The 16,027-nt window shown below is 38.5% G+C and overlaps 1 protein-coding gene across 3 annotated transcripts; it reads left to right on the top strand.

Annotated features, from left to right (window-relative positions):
- The first annotated feature begins 707 nt into the window (after nucleotides 1–707).
- Nucleotides 708–15,107, top strand: LOC112504491. Of its 3 annotated transcripts, none has more exons than XM_025108429.1 (8): nucleotides 708–1,069; nucleotides 1,810–1,950; nucleotides 2,407–2,634; nucleotides 11,449–11,656; nucleotides 12,630–12,766; nucleotides 13,269–13,349; nucleotides 14,099–14,165; nucleotides 14,654–15,107. In XM_025108429.1, the coding sequence occupies exons 1-8, from the start codon at nucleotides 765–767 to the stop codon at nucleotides 14,966–14,968; spliced, it is 1,482 nt and encodes a 493-aa protein (XP_024964197.1). In that variant the 5' UTR covers nucleotides 708–764; the 3' UTR covers nucleotides 14,969–15,107. The 3 variants fall into 3 exon arrangements, with proteins under 3 accessions (XP_024964197.1, XP_024964198.1, XP_024964199.1); XM_025108431.1 differs by having other exon boundaries at nucleotides 747–1,069; nucleotides 1,814–1,950; XM_025108430.1 differs by lacking the exon at nucleotides 1,810–1,950 and having other exon boundaries at nucleotides 720–1,069.
- Nucleotides 15,108–16,027: the final 920 nt, after the last annotated feature.

The following is a 16,027-nucleotide window of genomic DNA, read 5'->3' as shown; positions in this document are numbered from 1 at the left end:
ATATATATATATATATATATATATATTCACACACTATATTATAAAGCATTTGACAAAAACTCTTAAAAACCATTTTTTATGCATGAAGTACTGTTTATTGATACATATTACTTAAAATTCAATATTACAAGTAAATTGTGCGTAAGTACAACTTATTAAAGCTTCATGTTTGAATTTGTGTRACTAWCTTCAGATAAACATAATCAAATAGAGGATAAACATTTTATTTTAAATATAAAAAAACTAAGATATAATTTGGATAATCATTGAGTTATAACAAAATAATTAATTATTATCTTTATAAAAAAATATATTATTAAACCCAAAATAAAAAAATGAATTAAAAAAATACACAAAAAACGAGAAATTTTAAATAGTTAGTTTGATTCTAATATCAATATTTTTTATGATATTTTCATATTTATATTTTATTCAAAAAATAAAAACATTATTTATATCTCAAAACCATATAAAAATGTATTATAACATCAACTAAAATAAAAAAAACAAAACACTAAAATTGAGATATATCTCGCTACATTGTACAAGTAGCATCATCTACATAAACAATACCAAAATATTTCTCAATCTTTTAATTATTTTTTCGGTTTCACACCCAATTTAACAAACATATCATGCATATTTTGTCGTTTACACGTAAAGAAGAAGAACTCGTTTTAAACCAAACAAACGATTATCTGTGTGTCGATAATTCCAAGATACACATATCTACACACGTGAAACACTTCCCCTAAATTTTCACTATGTCGCCGTCGGGCAACAATCCTACTGTTGCCGGCGACGGTTGTTTGTGTGAAGATGCCTGCGATGGACGGAAAACCTGTTCACAATGCGGGAGGAACTCAAAGAAAACTAGTCTGACATCGTCTTCGTCTTCCTACGCTTTGCTAAGCTTCGATTCGTTTCCGGTCGAAGATTATGATAAGCGGTGGAGGATCTTCACTGCCTCTGTGAAAGGATTTGCCATTGGAGCTGGTATTAGAGGCGGCCTATCTCTCTTTGCAATCCTTGCTCGATTGCGGCGTCGTCGATCGTTGTCCTCTGTTAAGTAAGTGATTTTAACTCCTGAACATATTCTTAGGTCTCTTCAGTTTTTAATTTTGTATAACTCTTCCTTGGAAAAGGAAAAGCAATTGTATAATTGGATTAATTTTACTTGAATTTTGATACAAGTTTTTTCAAGGAACTCTCACAAATACATCGAAGTTGATAACAGTTACTACAGACAGGAATACGTTCATGCCAATTTTATTATGAAAATCCGTACAGTTTTGAGTTTCAAAAGTGCTAGGTTTACCCCCCAAAAAAGTTGAATTTGATCTTTGTCGAATCAAAGGGCGTACCTTTCTAAAGCCTAATTGCTAGCACCATGGAGACGAGTTATAAGTTCTGAATTTTTTTGAATCGATGTAGTACTACAATTTGGTGGTTTAGGTGTCGCAACTCACTGTTCATGTAGAAAATTCATTATATTCAGCCTATGAAAGGATCGCTATACTCTGACTTTGGAGATCAAACATCCTCTCAACTTCAGTATTCATGAGGATTCTTCAAAAAGTACTAGGCTGAATAAACATTTTTTTCATCGTTTGTGGGAATTTATAGGCTGTTGGTATTGCTTGTACCTTTCCTTGTGGATTGTTTTGTTAGAAAATGACCTCATTGCATTCTCTACTGTAAAGGGTAAAGTTTTAGTTTATACAGAAGTGTGTGTTGATTTTTTTTTTCCAAAATAGGAAGGGTATTGATTGTTTAAACAAGTTTTACATGCTGATATTTTTGGTTCAGGAAGGTGCAAATGGCTTCGGGTGGTCAGGATTTGATTTTGGCACTGAAAGAAACAATTAGATATGGTCTCTTCCTTGGCACTTTTGCTGGGACATTTGTTTCAGTTGATGAGCTTATAGCTGCTTTGGGAGGACACCAAAGGCACCCCCCTCTCTCTGTTTCTTGTATTTCTTATTTGAGACTCAAGTATATTTTTCATTTTTATCTCTAAACTGCTTTTCCTTCACTAATTTATAGAATGAGGATTTATTCGATCGGCAAATAGCTATGAAGAAAAGTTTAGTGTTGTAGCATTTAAAATACAAACAGCCTATATCACAAAGTGGAAAGTGACTAATAAAAACTTAAAAAGAGTTCAAATCTAAAAAAGTACCACTAAGCTTACCATTTGTGTTTTTGGAAATGTTGAAGCAACAAATTCCAATATTTGGCTCGGATCCTTTGAGTTGAGAAGTCGTGTGCATGTATCCTCTAAGTGGAGGGCTTAAAAATGTTGAATAGAGCTTTTCAAGTACATCATAATCAGTATTTTTCTGAAATAGTTGGTTTCATGTCATTTTGCTTATATATGACTTTCAATGTGCAATTATGCTTCAGAACAGCAAGATGGAGGGCTTTATTAGCAGGGGCAGTAGCTGGACCTTCAATGCTCCTCACTGGATTCAACACACAGCATACAAGCTTGGCAGTTTATATTTTTATGCGTGCAGCTGTCTTGGCATCACGCTGTGGAATAAAAAGCAAGCGATTTGGACGCATTTGTAAACCTCTCACTTGGGCCCATGGAGATCTATTCCTAATGTGTCTCTCTTCTACCCAGATATTGTACGTATTCTTCCCATGTCAACTTTTCCTCTTCAAGTTCTCACAGATTTCTGTATCTCTTCATTAAATATATTATCACTGGCTCTTCTTTTCTAGCCTTAGAATGAGAGATATCGTACTTTAGAAAAGAAAAGCACCAAACTTTAAAATGATTGAACATCAGAAGTTTACTGTGGTTCATCGCAAAAGAATGATATAAATAACGAGGAGAAATGTGATAAGAGGTTGGTAGGTTGCTGAAGATTGAGTTTAATAAAAGAAACCCTTGTTTGCTTATGGAAACTGTTTTATGTTAACCAACTGGTACATGGATAGACACATGGAAACGTGTGTAGGAAAGAAATAAAAAAATCATTCAACTTCTTGTAAGGTTGAGAAGTTAAAACCAGGGTAGAGGTATGCTTCGTTTATCATATACATATTATCCAACAGATTTAGTACTATGTTTTTCCATTAATTGACAGAATTCAACATTCATGAGATTTATCATCATATATTGCAATACAGCAATATTTACAACCACAGTTGGCAATGTCCTAGGCTTCCAACAAAGTAATAAATGGTTGTTTGTAGTCGAAGCATCTTTCTTGAGATAGACTTGCAAGCTGAAGCTACATAGATTTTGAAAAAGAAAATACACATTCATGCCGCAGGAAATGATATAGATGTTTGTCTATATTACCATCATCACTACTATTATATGTGTTTAGACTATTTTTTCTCCAAAGGGATGACAATCCATGTTGCAATTTGATAATTTAGAAAGAGGAAATATATGCCTCAATTAATCAACCATGCTATGTTATTCCTGATGCTGTAATGCATTGCAGTGGTAATTGATAATGTTTTCAACTTCTAATGTTGTAAGGAGACATAAGCTGATTTTTTTTTTGGAAAGGAGGCGGAACTCCTAGCAAAACAAACAAGTAAGAAACAAACACCTAAAAGGCGAGGGACTCCCTCCCAACAGGGAACTCCACCCACAAAATAGGACAAGCCCTAAAAGGGATGGAGAACCCAACTAACCAAAAACAACAAAAAATAGCATACGAGTACCACAAAACCAAGAGCCAAAACGTACATAAAGAGATAGTAACTAAAAGCGCAAACAAAATGCCGAGAACATCCTGATCCTCCTAGGCATTCATGGCCCAAACGCCACCCGGAGAGAGAGAATTAGCAATCCGCTTCATAAGTCAAGTCGAAAGTTGATTAACCCCGGGCCTATTTCTAGGCCTCATTCCATCACATCCTGATAGTCGCAAACCACTCTTTATGTCATTCACAATCGGCTCAACACTCCGTCTTCTATTCGTGAATAACCAAGCATTTCTTTCCTGCCAAATAAAATATATCATAGCCGCAAAGAGTAATTTCTTTCTAGTTTCTCCAGGTCTCCATCTTCTATGATGGATGTCAACAAGGATGTCTTCCCAAATATTAGGTATTAGAGAATCCTGCATCTCATTCTTGATGCTTGACCAAATGCTAGCCGAAACTTGGCAATCAAAGAAGATGTGATCATGAGAATCCATACAAAGCTTGCACATAGAGCATTGTAAATCATTCATATCATGTCCCCAAGCCTGCATTTTATCTTGCGTTGGTAAGCTTTTATGAAAAGCAAGCAATAAGAAGAAAACATGCTTCGAGATATGTTTACAAAACTAGCAAAAATCAAACCAAGAGACCTGCTGATGAGGACCATCAAGAGATTTCCAAACCTCTGAAACCAAAACCCGAATGGGATGGTTTTGGTTAGTTAGCCACATCACCTGATCTTTAGTACCATTAGATAAGCATGGAAGGCTTACCGAAGATAGACCCGAACATCTATGAATTCACTCAGTCGCCCAATGGTGAATGGAAGAGATAACATCCGAGACCTTGGATGTGTTAGTAAAGCCCTGCTCATGTATCAACCGGTAGGAAATATTGAGATAAATGGCCAACGTGTAACCATTTGTCATCCCAAGCATTTGTGAGGACACCATTACCGATTACATGAATAAAGAAGGTCTGATCTGCTCACAAAGAGCAAATAATCGACTCCATATCCACGTGGAAGAAGTGGTCGAAATCGTCCAAAAATTAGAATCTCTCAACCGGTATAGATGAATCCAAGTAACCCAAATTGAGTTCCGTTTCCGAATTATATCCCAAACATGAGCCGTGAGTAAAGATCGATTCCATAAACCTAACCGTTTAATGTCTAGTCCTCCCATGTTTTTAGGTTTACAAACCTCATCTCAAGCAACTCCAATTTTCCCTTTAGACGAATCCCTATGGGCCCAAAGAAAGTCCCGAAAAAGTCTTTCCAATTCATGCACCACCAAAGCAGGAATGGTAAAAACCACCATCCAGTACAATTGTAACGACTCCAAAACAAATTTTATTAATTGCAATCGACCTCTGAACGAGAGAAATTTAGATTTCCAATTCAAAATACGATTACGACCTTCATAAGCAAAGGGTGAAAATCGGCAACACGAAGACGTTTGGAGGACAGCGGAACACCGAGATACCGGAAAGGTAACATGCCTCTTTGAAAAGGCGATATGGAAGAGATTTCATTCATGACTTCCTCATCCACATTCGAAAAATATACATAACTCTTCACCATACTAGGAATTAAATAGGACACTTTAGCAAAATTGTCTAACGCATGTTTAAGAACAGTAACCGAGGAGGCATCACCCCTTGTGAAAACCATAAGATCATCCGCAAAACATAAGTGAGTTAACAAGATTCGCGTGCAACCCTTGTGGTAATGAAAATCCACCTTCGATTCAATACGTTCCCGGAGAACATAAGTAAAGGCTTCCATTACTAAGGTAAAAAGAGATGTAGAAAGAGGGCATCCTAGCCGAATACCTCTCGCCCCTTGAAAGAACCCATGCGTCTCTATATTAATGATCATCGAGTAAGAAGTAGTAGTGACAACCTCCATTATCCAGTGACCCCTTGTTAGTTCGTAGAGCCGACGCTGGSCGGCCAACCTCATGGATCACGCGTCTGGTCCCTCTCCCATTGGGCGAGAGCTTTCAATAAAGCATCTCTCGCTTGGAAAGCAGGAACCGGTCTGCTTTGGAGATCCAGCATAGGGTGTGTAAGTCAACTATCTGTCTCAACAGGTGAGGAAGGAAAAAGCTCGCTTTAATCAGAAGGCAGGAGAGGAAGTTAACTAGCCATCTCCCTACAGGAAGTCATACTAACTAGCAAGCTGTCTGCCCCTTAGGGCGCAGAAGTCAACTAGCGGAGGGTAAGGCTTTAAGTTGTTAAGGGAGAGCTAGGGGGAACACTCGCCAGCAAGCACCTGGATAGACTAAAAACAGGGGAAACCCTGACTTGAAGATCGTTTTCCCATCTATTTGATCGGTGAGGCAGGCAACTCCTAGCTGAGGGTGAGGAACGAGGAGCCAACGGTTGAGGTCTAGCCTTGCAAGAACACGATATCCAGCTCCACCCAGCCTACAAAGCAGACGAAAATCACGCACCGAATAATGGTGAGCAACAACCATCAACCCGTAGGGGTAACCAACCACAACTCTCTATAATTCTTCACTACTCGTATAGGAAGGAGTCTCTTTCTGTCTGGGGGGAATCATTTGTTTTTCTTGACAAAGAAAAAGGAAAATCAACAAATAGTGGTTTATGGTAATCCAACGCCTAGTGATTGTTTTATGGATAGTGCTCTTTTTTCGTTTTCTGCATCCAAAGCCTCTTCGACCCTTTCTTTAACTGTTTCGGACACGGAAAGCGCTCTGCCTGAATTAGACCTATTATTTCATGAAATCTGCGATAAATGCGCAGAGTTGGTTCTACTCTCAAATAAACAATTAAAACTGAAGTAAGCTGTAGATTGTTTGGCTGCTTATGGTCATACTCATTCAGACTCCATTTTATTTAATAGCTTAGGGTCTCTTCCTTTTGATTCTAAAAAGCCTGTTCATAGCCAAGGCATGTTCTTTTTTAGAGCTCCCTAGCTTGTTTTGATGTTCAAGGGTAAGCCCTTTATGCCCCCCTTGTCTTTTATTTTTTTGCAATAAATAGCGAAAGCGAGACGATTAAGGGCCTTTGGCTCCAGGCTCCAACTTGATCTTGTAGTAGACTGGCCTCCTAGGGGCACTTGGCAACTCACTTGTGGGACATGAAATCCCCAAATTCCTAAAGTACTTTTTGCATTTCTTTCCTAGTCTTGGTATTGGATCCGCTCAAGAAGGAAAATGGAATTCTTGGATTTTCTGACTCGCCCCCGGCTACGTGTCCTTTGGACCCTTCGCCCGCCCGCCCGCCACCGATGGAAGCAAGCACCTTGAAGGGAATTTCCATCCCGGGCTTGGACCATGTCTCCCGAACAATCTCAGTACATATGGCGCAAGACGATTCCACATATCGAGGTCGGAATGGGATCGGGTGTTTTCACGTCTCACCATAGTGCCCAGTTTGTCTTGATTTCTGATTGATGAACAAGAAGGAATATGGAATTCTTCACATGATCGGATGAAACCCCATACCATCAAGAACAGAGGCCAAAAAACGCCAATCCACCGAATCGTAAGCCTTTTGGATATCAATTTTAAAAGAGCCGGAGTACCATTTTCTCTTTCATAACCTACAACCAGTTCATGCGCCATCGTGATATTATCCGTGATTATTCTTCTCGGGATGAAAGCCGATTGATTCGAGCTAACCAAAGAGTCAAGAAAGTCTTTAATCCGCCAAGAGAGAATTTTACTGATACATTTATAAATGACTGTGCATAAAGAAATAGGCCTATACTCCAAAACACAAAAAACATTAGTCATTTTCGGGATCAAACAAATAGAAGTGTGATTAAGCTCCCGGGCCAAACGACCTCTATAAAAGAAATCTTGGACAGCCATCTCGATATCGTGCCCGACAATTCCCCAAGACGCTTTAAAGAATTTAGAAGAAAACCCATCAGATCCCGGAGCACGATCGTTTCCGATATCAAACATTGCCTTCTTTACTTCATCCTTTGTAATTGGACGTATCCTAAAATTGGTATCTTCAATGGAAAGTTTCTTATGGAAGAAATCTGAAGGAAGAAAAGGATAGACATTACTATCAACCTTTCCAGGAATTCTGCGAAAATGATCAACAAAGACCTCCTCAATCCCTGAACCAGTAACAACTTGGCCATTAGAGTCCATTACCGCCTCAATTCTGTTATGGTTTTTTTTCTCCTTAACCACCCGATGGAAAAAAGCCGTGTTTGAATCACCTTTTAGCCATCATATTTTTGCTTGTTGACGGAAATTTTCTTCTTCCACATCTAAAGCTTCTTGAAACGCCGATAGGACATGAGCCAAGTCCTCTTGCAAACAAGGATTGATTAGAAAGGTCGGTGTCTATTACCTTTCGAATTTCATCAACTTCAAAACGAAGATCTTTCACACGCTTTGAAAGACTACCATGCTTGGATCGAAGCGATCTAAGAGGTTTTCTCAAAGCTTTTAATCGTGAGGTAACTTTGAAAGCATAAGAACCCTCAACAGGAGTATTTCGTATGGATTGAACAATCTGTAAAAAATCCACATGGTGAGTAATAAAGTTATCAAATTTAAAAGGTCTGTTTCCTTTCATCTTACCACAATCAAAGGATGCCACCATCGGGCTATGGTCTGTGACACCCCTCGGAAGGAACTTAGCCGAGACCTTATCAAAGACATTGCCAAACAAGCTAGTCATCATGACCCGATCAAATTTTCGGACAATTCCATCTCCCCCCATCAGCTTTTGGACCCAAGTGTGAAAGATACCTGTAAACCGAACATCAAAGATATCTAGCTCATTAATACACTCCAAGAATTCCGCCGATCCCATATCTCTTCTTGAGGATCCCCTATCACTTCCATTCGGATGCAAAATGGTATTGAAATCACCCATGAGAAGCCAAGGCTCTTTGTCAACCATAGGTTTGAGGTGAAGAAGCCCTTCCCAAAGAGAACGACGACGAGCCATGTTATTATCACCATAAATGATTGAAATGAAAAAATATAAACGAGAATTCCGAATACACACTTTACAATGAAGATATTAATCCGTCATTTCAACAACTCTAACATCAACAACCGATAAATTCCAACCCACAATAATCTGAGTGCCATGAAGGCAATTAGCATGGTCTGAAACCCAAGACCACCTCCTGAAAACGTTGCTCCCAATCGTATCAAGATTAGAAGTAACATGTGATTCAATAATAGCACATAAAGAAAGGGAACACGCATGAATAAAAGACGTCACCTCACGCTGCTTTATCGGGGAGGTTAGACCCCGAATATTCCAAGCACCGACATTTAACATGATGACTGATGTGTGGCAGTACCTTCCACTCATGGCACTGAAGGATCTGTACTATTTTCCAAATGGTTCGGCTCAGCATCATTCGAGTCGTCCTCTACACCCAAATTGGTCGTCGCATCTTCGTCATCCTGCAAGGGAGAGAACCGATTGTTTTCCATAAGAGAGGTGCCTCCCCTTGCCTTTGAAAACCGAGGATAGAATAGGTCCTTTGGGGGCTGCGGGTGTGCGCTCCTTTTTGGACTAAATTTGGCTCTCCTTTCTCCATTTCCATGCAAACCATCATCCTTTTTTCCTTTGGGTTACATAGCATGATCCCCATTCGTACCCAAGTCCTCGCAATTCACCTCCCCAAATATTGGAGACAACAGCCGGAGGAGGATCAATTGGAACATCCGATACTCCCCCGCTTGTACTTCCCCCCGTATTCTTTAAAATCGGTTTATAGACCATAGACGTTTTAGACATTCCTCTTCCTTTATCACTAGTCTAAGCACCTATCGCTTTCCGATTGGGATGGTTTTTCTTACTCGTGACTACCGTAAAGCCATCCGCATCCGTCACCATCACCGATTTCCCCTTGTCAACTTTCGTTGTCATAGCCACACGTGGAACCCTTATGACCAAAAACATGGCAATGGGAACATTGGGCCGGTTCCCATACATATTCGTTTCGAATTGGAACAATCATCTCTTTTCCACCATGGACAATTCGGAATAGCGACTTAAAGTTCTCTCTTAAGTTCTCCAACTGCCCAAACATCAATAAGAAATTTAGCAAAACCCGGCCTTCCTCAGGATTTATCACACATGGCTGATGTGAAGTCATCCATCATTTTTGGGACTCCCAAGGCACTAGCTATGCGAGCTACTCCTTCCCTGTTAAAGGCCACGAGAGGAATGTTATGCAACTTAACCCATAACGGACACGATTTTTGCTCCGGTTTAACCAGCCCTTGATGGGGATCCCATGGGAAAACAAAAAGAGGGGCTCCTTGAATCAACCAGGCCCTCCTTTCAAAACATGCCGGAGACCCTCACTATCTCCAAAACGGAAAAATAGAAACCCCGTCTCATTCATCATCAAATCCTGAGACCGTACTTACCCCAAAGACTTATGATAATTTTTTGGACTGTGGGGAAATACAATCGTGGTCCCAGGAAATACCCATATAGAGTGTTCTTGTATAGATTTGCCGCCTTTTCAGTCAACTCTAAAGGCAAGTCAATCCTCGTGGAACCTTTTTCTGCTAAAGGGAAAAAAGTTAATGAATTACCAACATCACTTGAATTGGCTTTAAGAATTGCTGCATATGATGTTGTCGTACCTTTTTTCAACTTGGCTTCCGATCCGTTCAGTGGGTCCAAGATCCGATCAAAAACCGAGACTCTCGTTCCCGTTCCATTGATAATTTTTCAGCCGAAACCACTCCAATCCCATTCGAAATAGGGTTTAGGGTGGTGTCCTTGTCAACATCCATGACCCCTCGCAAAATAGGGCTGGTACCACCCACAACCCCATGCAACGTAGAGTCCATGAAAACCTCCTCCTCATCAGTCTCCACTTCAATGACCTCCTCCACAAGAATATTTCCTCGATCCACAGCCATAAAGATAACCGAAACACCAAGTATCCCAGAAAAAGCTATCAATCTCGTACAAATCCTAAGAGAACAATGAAGGCCTCAGTTGAACCGAAGCGCTGAAGTTCCTTGGGGTTCCCAGAAACGATAACAGCTGCTACTTGCTGTCTACCAAACAAACAGCAGCAAGACTGTTGAGATCGACCACAGCAGCAGCAATTAACCAAAAAAAAAGCAGCAAAGGAGAAGAACCACACCCCTAAAAAAAGGCAACCAGGTCTGAGGTAAAACATTTACCCTATTATTTCTATTTGAATCAAAATTTCCTTGTTCTCATTCCCCACTATCCTTGGCTCCTTGCTTGGCTATTTAGGGAGTGCAATAGAGAACCTGAAATTCGATGTGCACGAGCTCTTCCCTTTTTGGGGATCAGAAACGGAGCTCCCTTGCTGCACAAAACCCTAGAAGCAAGAACCCTAGATCATGCAGCGAAACAGCAACGAACATGCAAAAAGACTTGATCATGCAATGTACCCCTAGAAGCCGTGCTTTGTCAACCCAAAAGAGCAGCAAAGGAACGATCAGATCTGGAATCCAAACAGCAGCAACCCTCTACCCTAGTTGCCTTTGACCAGATCTGGAACTCACGACCAGATCTGAGTTCAACCAGCCAAGAACACGAGCCCACTACCAGATCTGAATGCTTGATCAAAACATAGAATGGTGATCCACTCACTGCCTAAAAGTTCTCCTCATGAAATGTGCCCTTGCAGTCTGCAGAACTCTGTAACTTGAGCATTTTTAAAGATTATATCCAAAATATGTTCTTACAACTATTCTTTCAGATATTTTCATTCTCTATCTTCTCTAATAGTTTACAAGTGCAACAATGTGGCTTTCCCAGGTGTGCCTACATATTAAAGCAGGATAGTTTACCTCCGACATACAAATCATTTCTCAATAAACATGGTGGAAAGGACCCAATCATCCTTCAAGGTATTAGAGATATTGCTTGTGGCGTACCTTTTACTAATCTAGAGCAGATACAGAAGTATTACAAGAGCACAGGCGTTGATGTGATGCTCGACCCTCAAATGGAAGTTCCCTGTTCGGTATGCATCACTGATCTTTCTCCCAGCAGTCCTTCCTTCTCTTCCATGGTTGACAACTGCTTTCAATCTGCCTTGCGTTTATCTGTTAGTTTGTGTGTTTGTTGTTGCAAGTATAGGCTGAGGCCCCCCACTAGTTCCAAGTATTTTAAATCTTATACGCTGACTGCCTGCCTGCCTGTGGTCTTCCAAGCCAATGATTTTGCATGAATTACTTGGACTAACTTTGGTACTCATGAACATATTTGCATAGCTGCGTGTTCCCTTAGTTCTTCACATATAATCTGTGTACCAAGTCTAGCTTATTTAGTTGAAAACCTTTGGTGTTATGTTCAATTGCGCAGCTACGACTACGAGGTGGGACGATCCAGAGGGCCACTTGAATTTGGATCTTTCATCATCATGCAATTTGACCTTCGATTCCGTTAGAAGCAGTTTTGTGAATTTACTTATGTTTCTTTTCCCTGAAAACTTTTTTTGTCAGGTTCCCGTAAGTGGGAAGATGGTATGTGTAAGGTTCATGTTTTAAGTGATCATCCACAAGGATAAAGGAATGCTTACCAACAATAATAAGACTAACAGGGAAAATGACTTGTTTTTTGGTAAATCAAATAATCAGTCCTCCCTTTTGGTATGGAAGGTCAAAGATTGGATATCTTATATATGATCTGAATCTTTTTTTTGACTTGTATCAATTCTTTGACTCCAACTAAAGCCTTTAGTTATCACCTCAAAGTACGGAAAAAAAATTGAGAGAAGGAAAGTAAGATCATGTTTTTGATTGGTACTCAACCATATTGCGTGTGGCATGTATAGGATGACAAGGAAAAAAAAGAAAATGTTCTTTTATTTGCATGCTTAGGAACTCTTGGTTTTGGTTATCTGAATTTTCTTCCACAAAGTTGTGTAACTGTTTCAAAGGGTAATGTGCAATGGTGATCTTTGATAACTCAATCTAACAGGTGAAGTTTTGCAGATCATACATGAAAATCAATCATGTAGTTGGCATGCCTTTTCATTCTTTCTTCAATCATACAAAAGAGCAATACCAGTTTATCTTCCAGTTTATTTGATTCCTGCACTTATAGTACATCGCCAAGGACTTGCAAAACGGTATGTATTTGTTCATCCTCATGTCCTTGTGGAGATATTTTTCTTTCTTATAGCAAACTTTATTATGTGGGACAACCTACAACTTGTGCCAGTTTGGCTTCACAATGTGTCTGCTACAAATTTTGATCATGTGTTTACTTTCATTTAACAAACCAGCACAGTATTTTATCATTTGAATCAGACAAATCTGGACCAAATGTTAATATTATTTCTTGGCTGTAAGATGATTTGCATTCTAATCCCTTAATTTCTGTTTGGCATATTAACGTTCTTTTTGCATTCTAATCCCTTAATTTCTGTTTGGCATATTAAAGTTATATCTAATTAATTGTTACTTTGTATATCTACAAAATTGTACTTGGAGATAAAAACATGAGTATTTGCGCTCTTGTTTGTATTCTTCTGATCGTCTTTGTAACGCTTTCAGCTGATTATATTATAAGTGCATACCGGGATAAATAACATGTTTTCTTTTAAACTTATTATTTTTTACCTGATGCAGGCCCTTCACAATATTGGCAAAAGGTCTTCTAGGTACTGCAAGATCGAGTCTGTTTCTCTCTACATACTGTACTTCCGCCTGGTGAGTTTCATTTAATACATACACTTCATTTTTCTGTTACCTATTCACCCACCTCTTAAAGTGAGAGTAAACTTCATGGCTGGATGGTGGTTGCCATTCCCAAGAACGTAGCTAGTTTGATAGAGCATTGAAATGCTGAGGACATATTTCGATTTTCTACGGTTGTGGTAATTAGTTGGCACGTAAGCTGCCCAGACACCCACAGTTACCACAAAGAAAATAGATCAAGGACTCCAGTAATGGCATTGAAATATTTTTGTTCGAGAAAGTGCATTTAGCATGACTATTTCAAATCATAGAGTTTACTAACCGGTGGTAAATCAGCCTCTTCTGAATTAGGATGATAAGTACCACCTTGGTAACTTTTTGATCTTTTGATACACTTTGCTAGCTCAAAGAAATTTCTGGTTCTGATACGGAAATAATGTCCATTTGGTACTTTGGAATCTTTAGATTCTTTACACATGCTTCTTAATGGTAATCGGAAGAGGGTAGAACTGAAAACCCTTTAATTTTTTGTTATTATTCAAGCTACTGAATAATACCAAACGAGCCCAATATATTCTACTTGCACGTGGATGTACAAAGACCTGATCTCTACCTCAAAAGACCAGATAGAAAATTGATATCTTACTATTTTCTTGGAATATTTTGGCTGGCGCCACTATCCCGTCCAGTTTCTAATCCGAATTTAAGGATTAGTTTTGAAATATTCAATTAATGTGGTTGATGCTGCGATTGTTTATCAGGGTCTGGACCTGCTTCCTCTTCAGGCTTTTCAAGAGATGTAACGTCACCATGCTAGCATTGGGAACGGTAATACCACTTCCTCGTTTTCTTGATCAACATACACTACAAAGTAACTGAATATATGAGAAATAACACCATACATTTTCACTGGTTCTCACATTTCTCAACATTTGTGAAGTCCTGATTTGATTATGCCCCTCTATGTGTGTGTGTATATGAACCCCCAGACCCCACTTCACCTGAGATTTACCAGGTTCATTTGATTTATTTATATATATACACATACATATATAGGGGCACGTTCAAATAAAAATTGTAAATATTTTTGAGAACGGGAGAACCAAGTATTCATGAGTTATTCATGATGAATACCGTGATAAATATTCATGATGAATGTTATTCATCAATATGTTAGTGTTATTCATCAACAATTACTCATGACATAGTTAGTTCCCCGGTTCTCAAAATATATACGGTTCTAATTTGAACCTGGCCCTATGTACTAATATGTATTGGTTCTATTTGTTAACTTGTGTTGTTGAACATGCATGCAGTTCCCAACTGGGTTGGGATTAGCAATCGAGAAGAAGAGCCGGAGAATCGAGATCTCACTTTACTGCCTTGCTCGAGCCATAGAAAGCTTCTTCACAACCATGTCCGACATCGGATACATCCCACAATTCAACAACTTAAAAAGAGTCGACGTCTTAATATTCAGCATCTCGACAGCAATTATTATGCATTGCTACGCCATGGAAAGAGACGTTTTTCGATCCAAGTACTTGAACGTACTCGACTGGGTGTTCGGTGTGCCTCTTCCTCTATACGAGACAACTCCAAAACGAATTAAGAATCAAACGAGCCTGTGATGAGTTATTACCGATTCATCTGTGAATACTTTGGTTTAATGATATACATAAAAGTGCAAGTAGGTATAAGAAACAAACTCTTTTGTATGCATTGTTTCTTGATTATACAAGTAACAGGAAATTTTGTAAATTTTTTCAACCTTCAAAGAGGTTTATTTAAACTTTTTATTTTTGTTTACAATCTACGGGGTGTTTGGTTCAGAGAATGAAATTTGCTGGAATTGGAATCAATTAAAGGAATTCGGCTTTGAATGAATTGTAATGAAATTTGATGAAATTGGATCATGCGATTGGTTGGTAGGAATTGGAATGAAATTTCTCAAAATGATTGAAATAACCGTCTTTGTTTCCAATTTCATCAAATTCCTTTGAATTCGCGAACCAAACGGCCCCTCAAGATTAACCGAAACTAAGCACATACTAAGGTGAATATTCCATCTTAGCCAAGGACCCCCACTAACCCTCTTGACCAAAAACATCGCTACGTTGATTGAAAATCTACATCAAGAACCTTGAAATTGATATGCACGTCAGGTATGTAAGCATCTCATATTAGGTATTTATTTGACAATCGTATTTTTGTTATTTCTATTTATTTGTCTCGTGCTACATCTTGTTGTACCTACAATTATAAGGGTAATGTTATAATTTCTAAGCTTATTAAAAATCCTTTTATAAGAAGATACTTCACAAAAATTCATATGCATATAAAAACAATCAACAATTACAATTTTGTCAAGTGTAAATTAAAAGGATGGAAAAAATATGAGTTTGAATATTTATTGTTATGCCTTTTCATGATTCTATATTTTTTAATTAAATTAAAAAAAAATGATAAAGAGATTAAACACTAAAAAATGATAAAATGGCAAAATTATCCCCAATTTTGCATCAATTTACGACTATTTATCAACATCATTAACTTTTGACGTCAAAATATCAAAACTATTAACATGATCGAATTGACCCTAAAATGTCTTTTCATTTTCTTGGTTTCACTGGTTAGTTAAAAGTGTTCTCTTTTATCATTAGCTATCCAACCTTCCTCTATTTGTGATC

Source organism: Cynara cardunculus, unplaced genomic scaffold (assembly GCF_001531365.2).
Source record: "Cynara cardunculus var. scolymus isolate 2C unplaced genomic scaffold, CcrdV1 Un_Scaffold_5796, whole genome shotgun sequence".
In the NCBI taxonomy this organism is placed as follows: Eukaryota; Viridiplantae; Streptophyta; class Magnoliopsida; order Asterales; family Asteraceae; genus Cynara; species Cynara cardunculus.
This window is presented reverse-complemented; position numbering and strand designations above follow the sequence as displayed.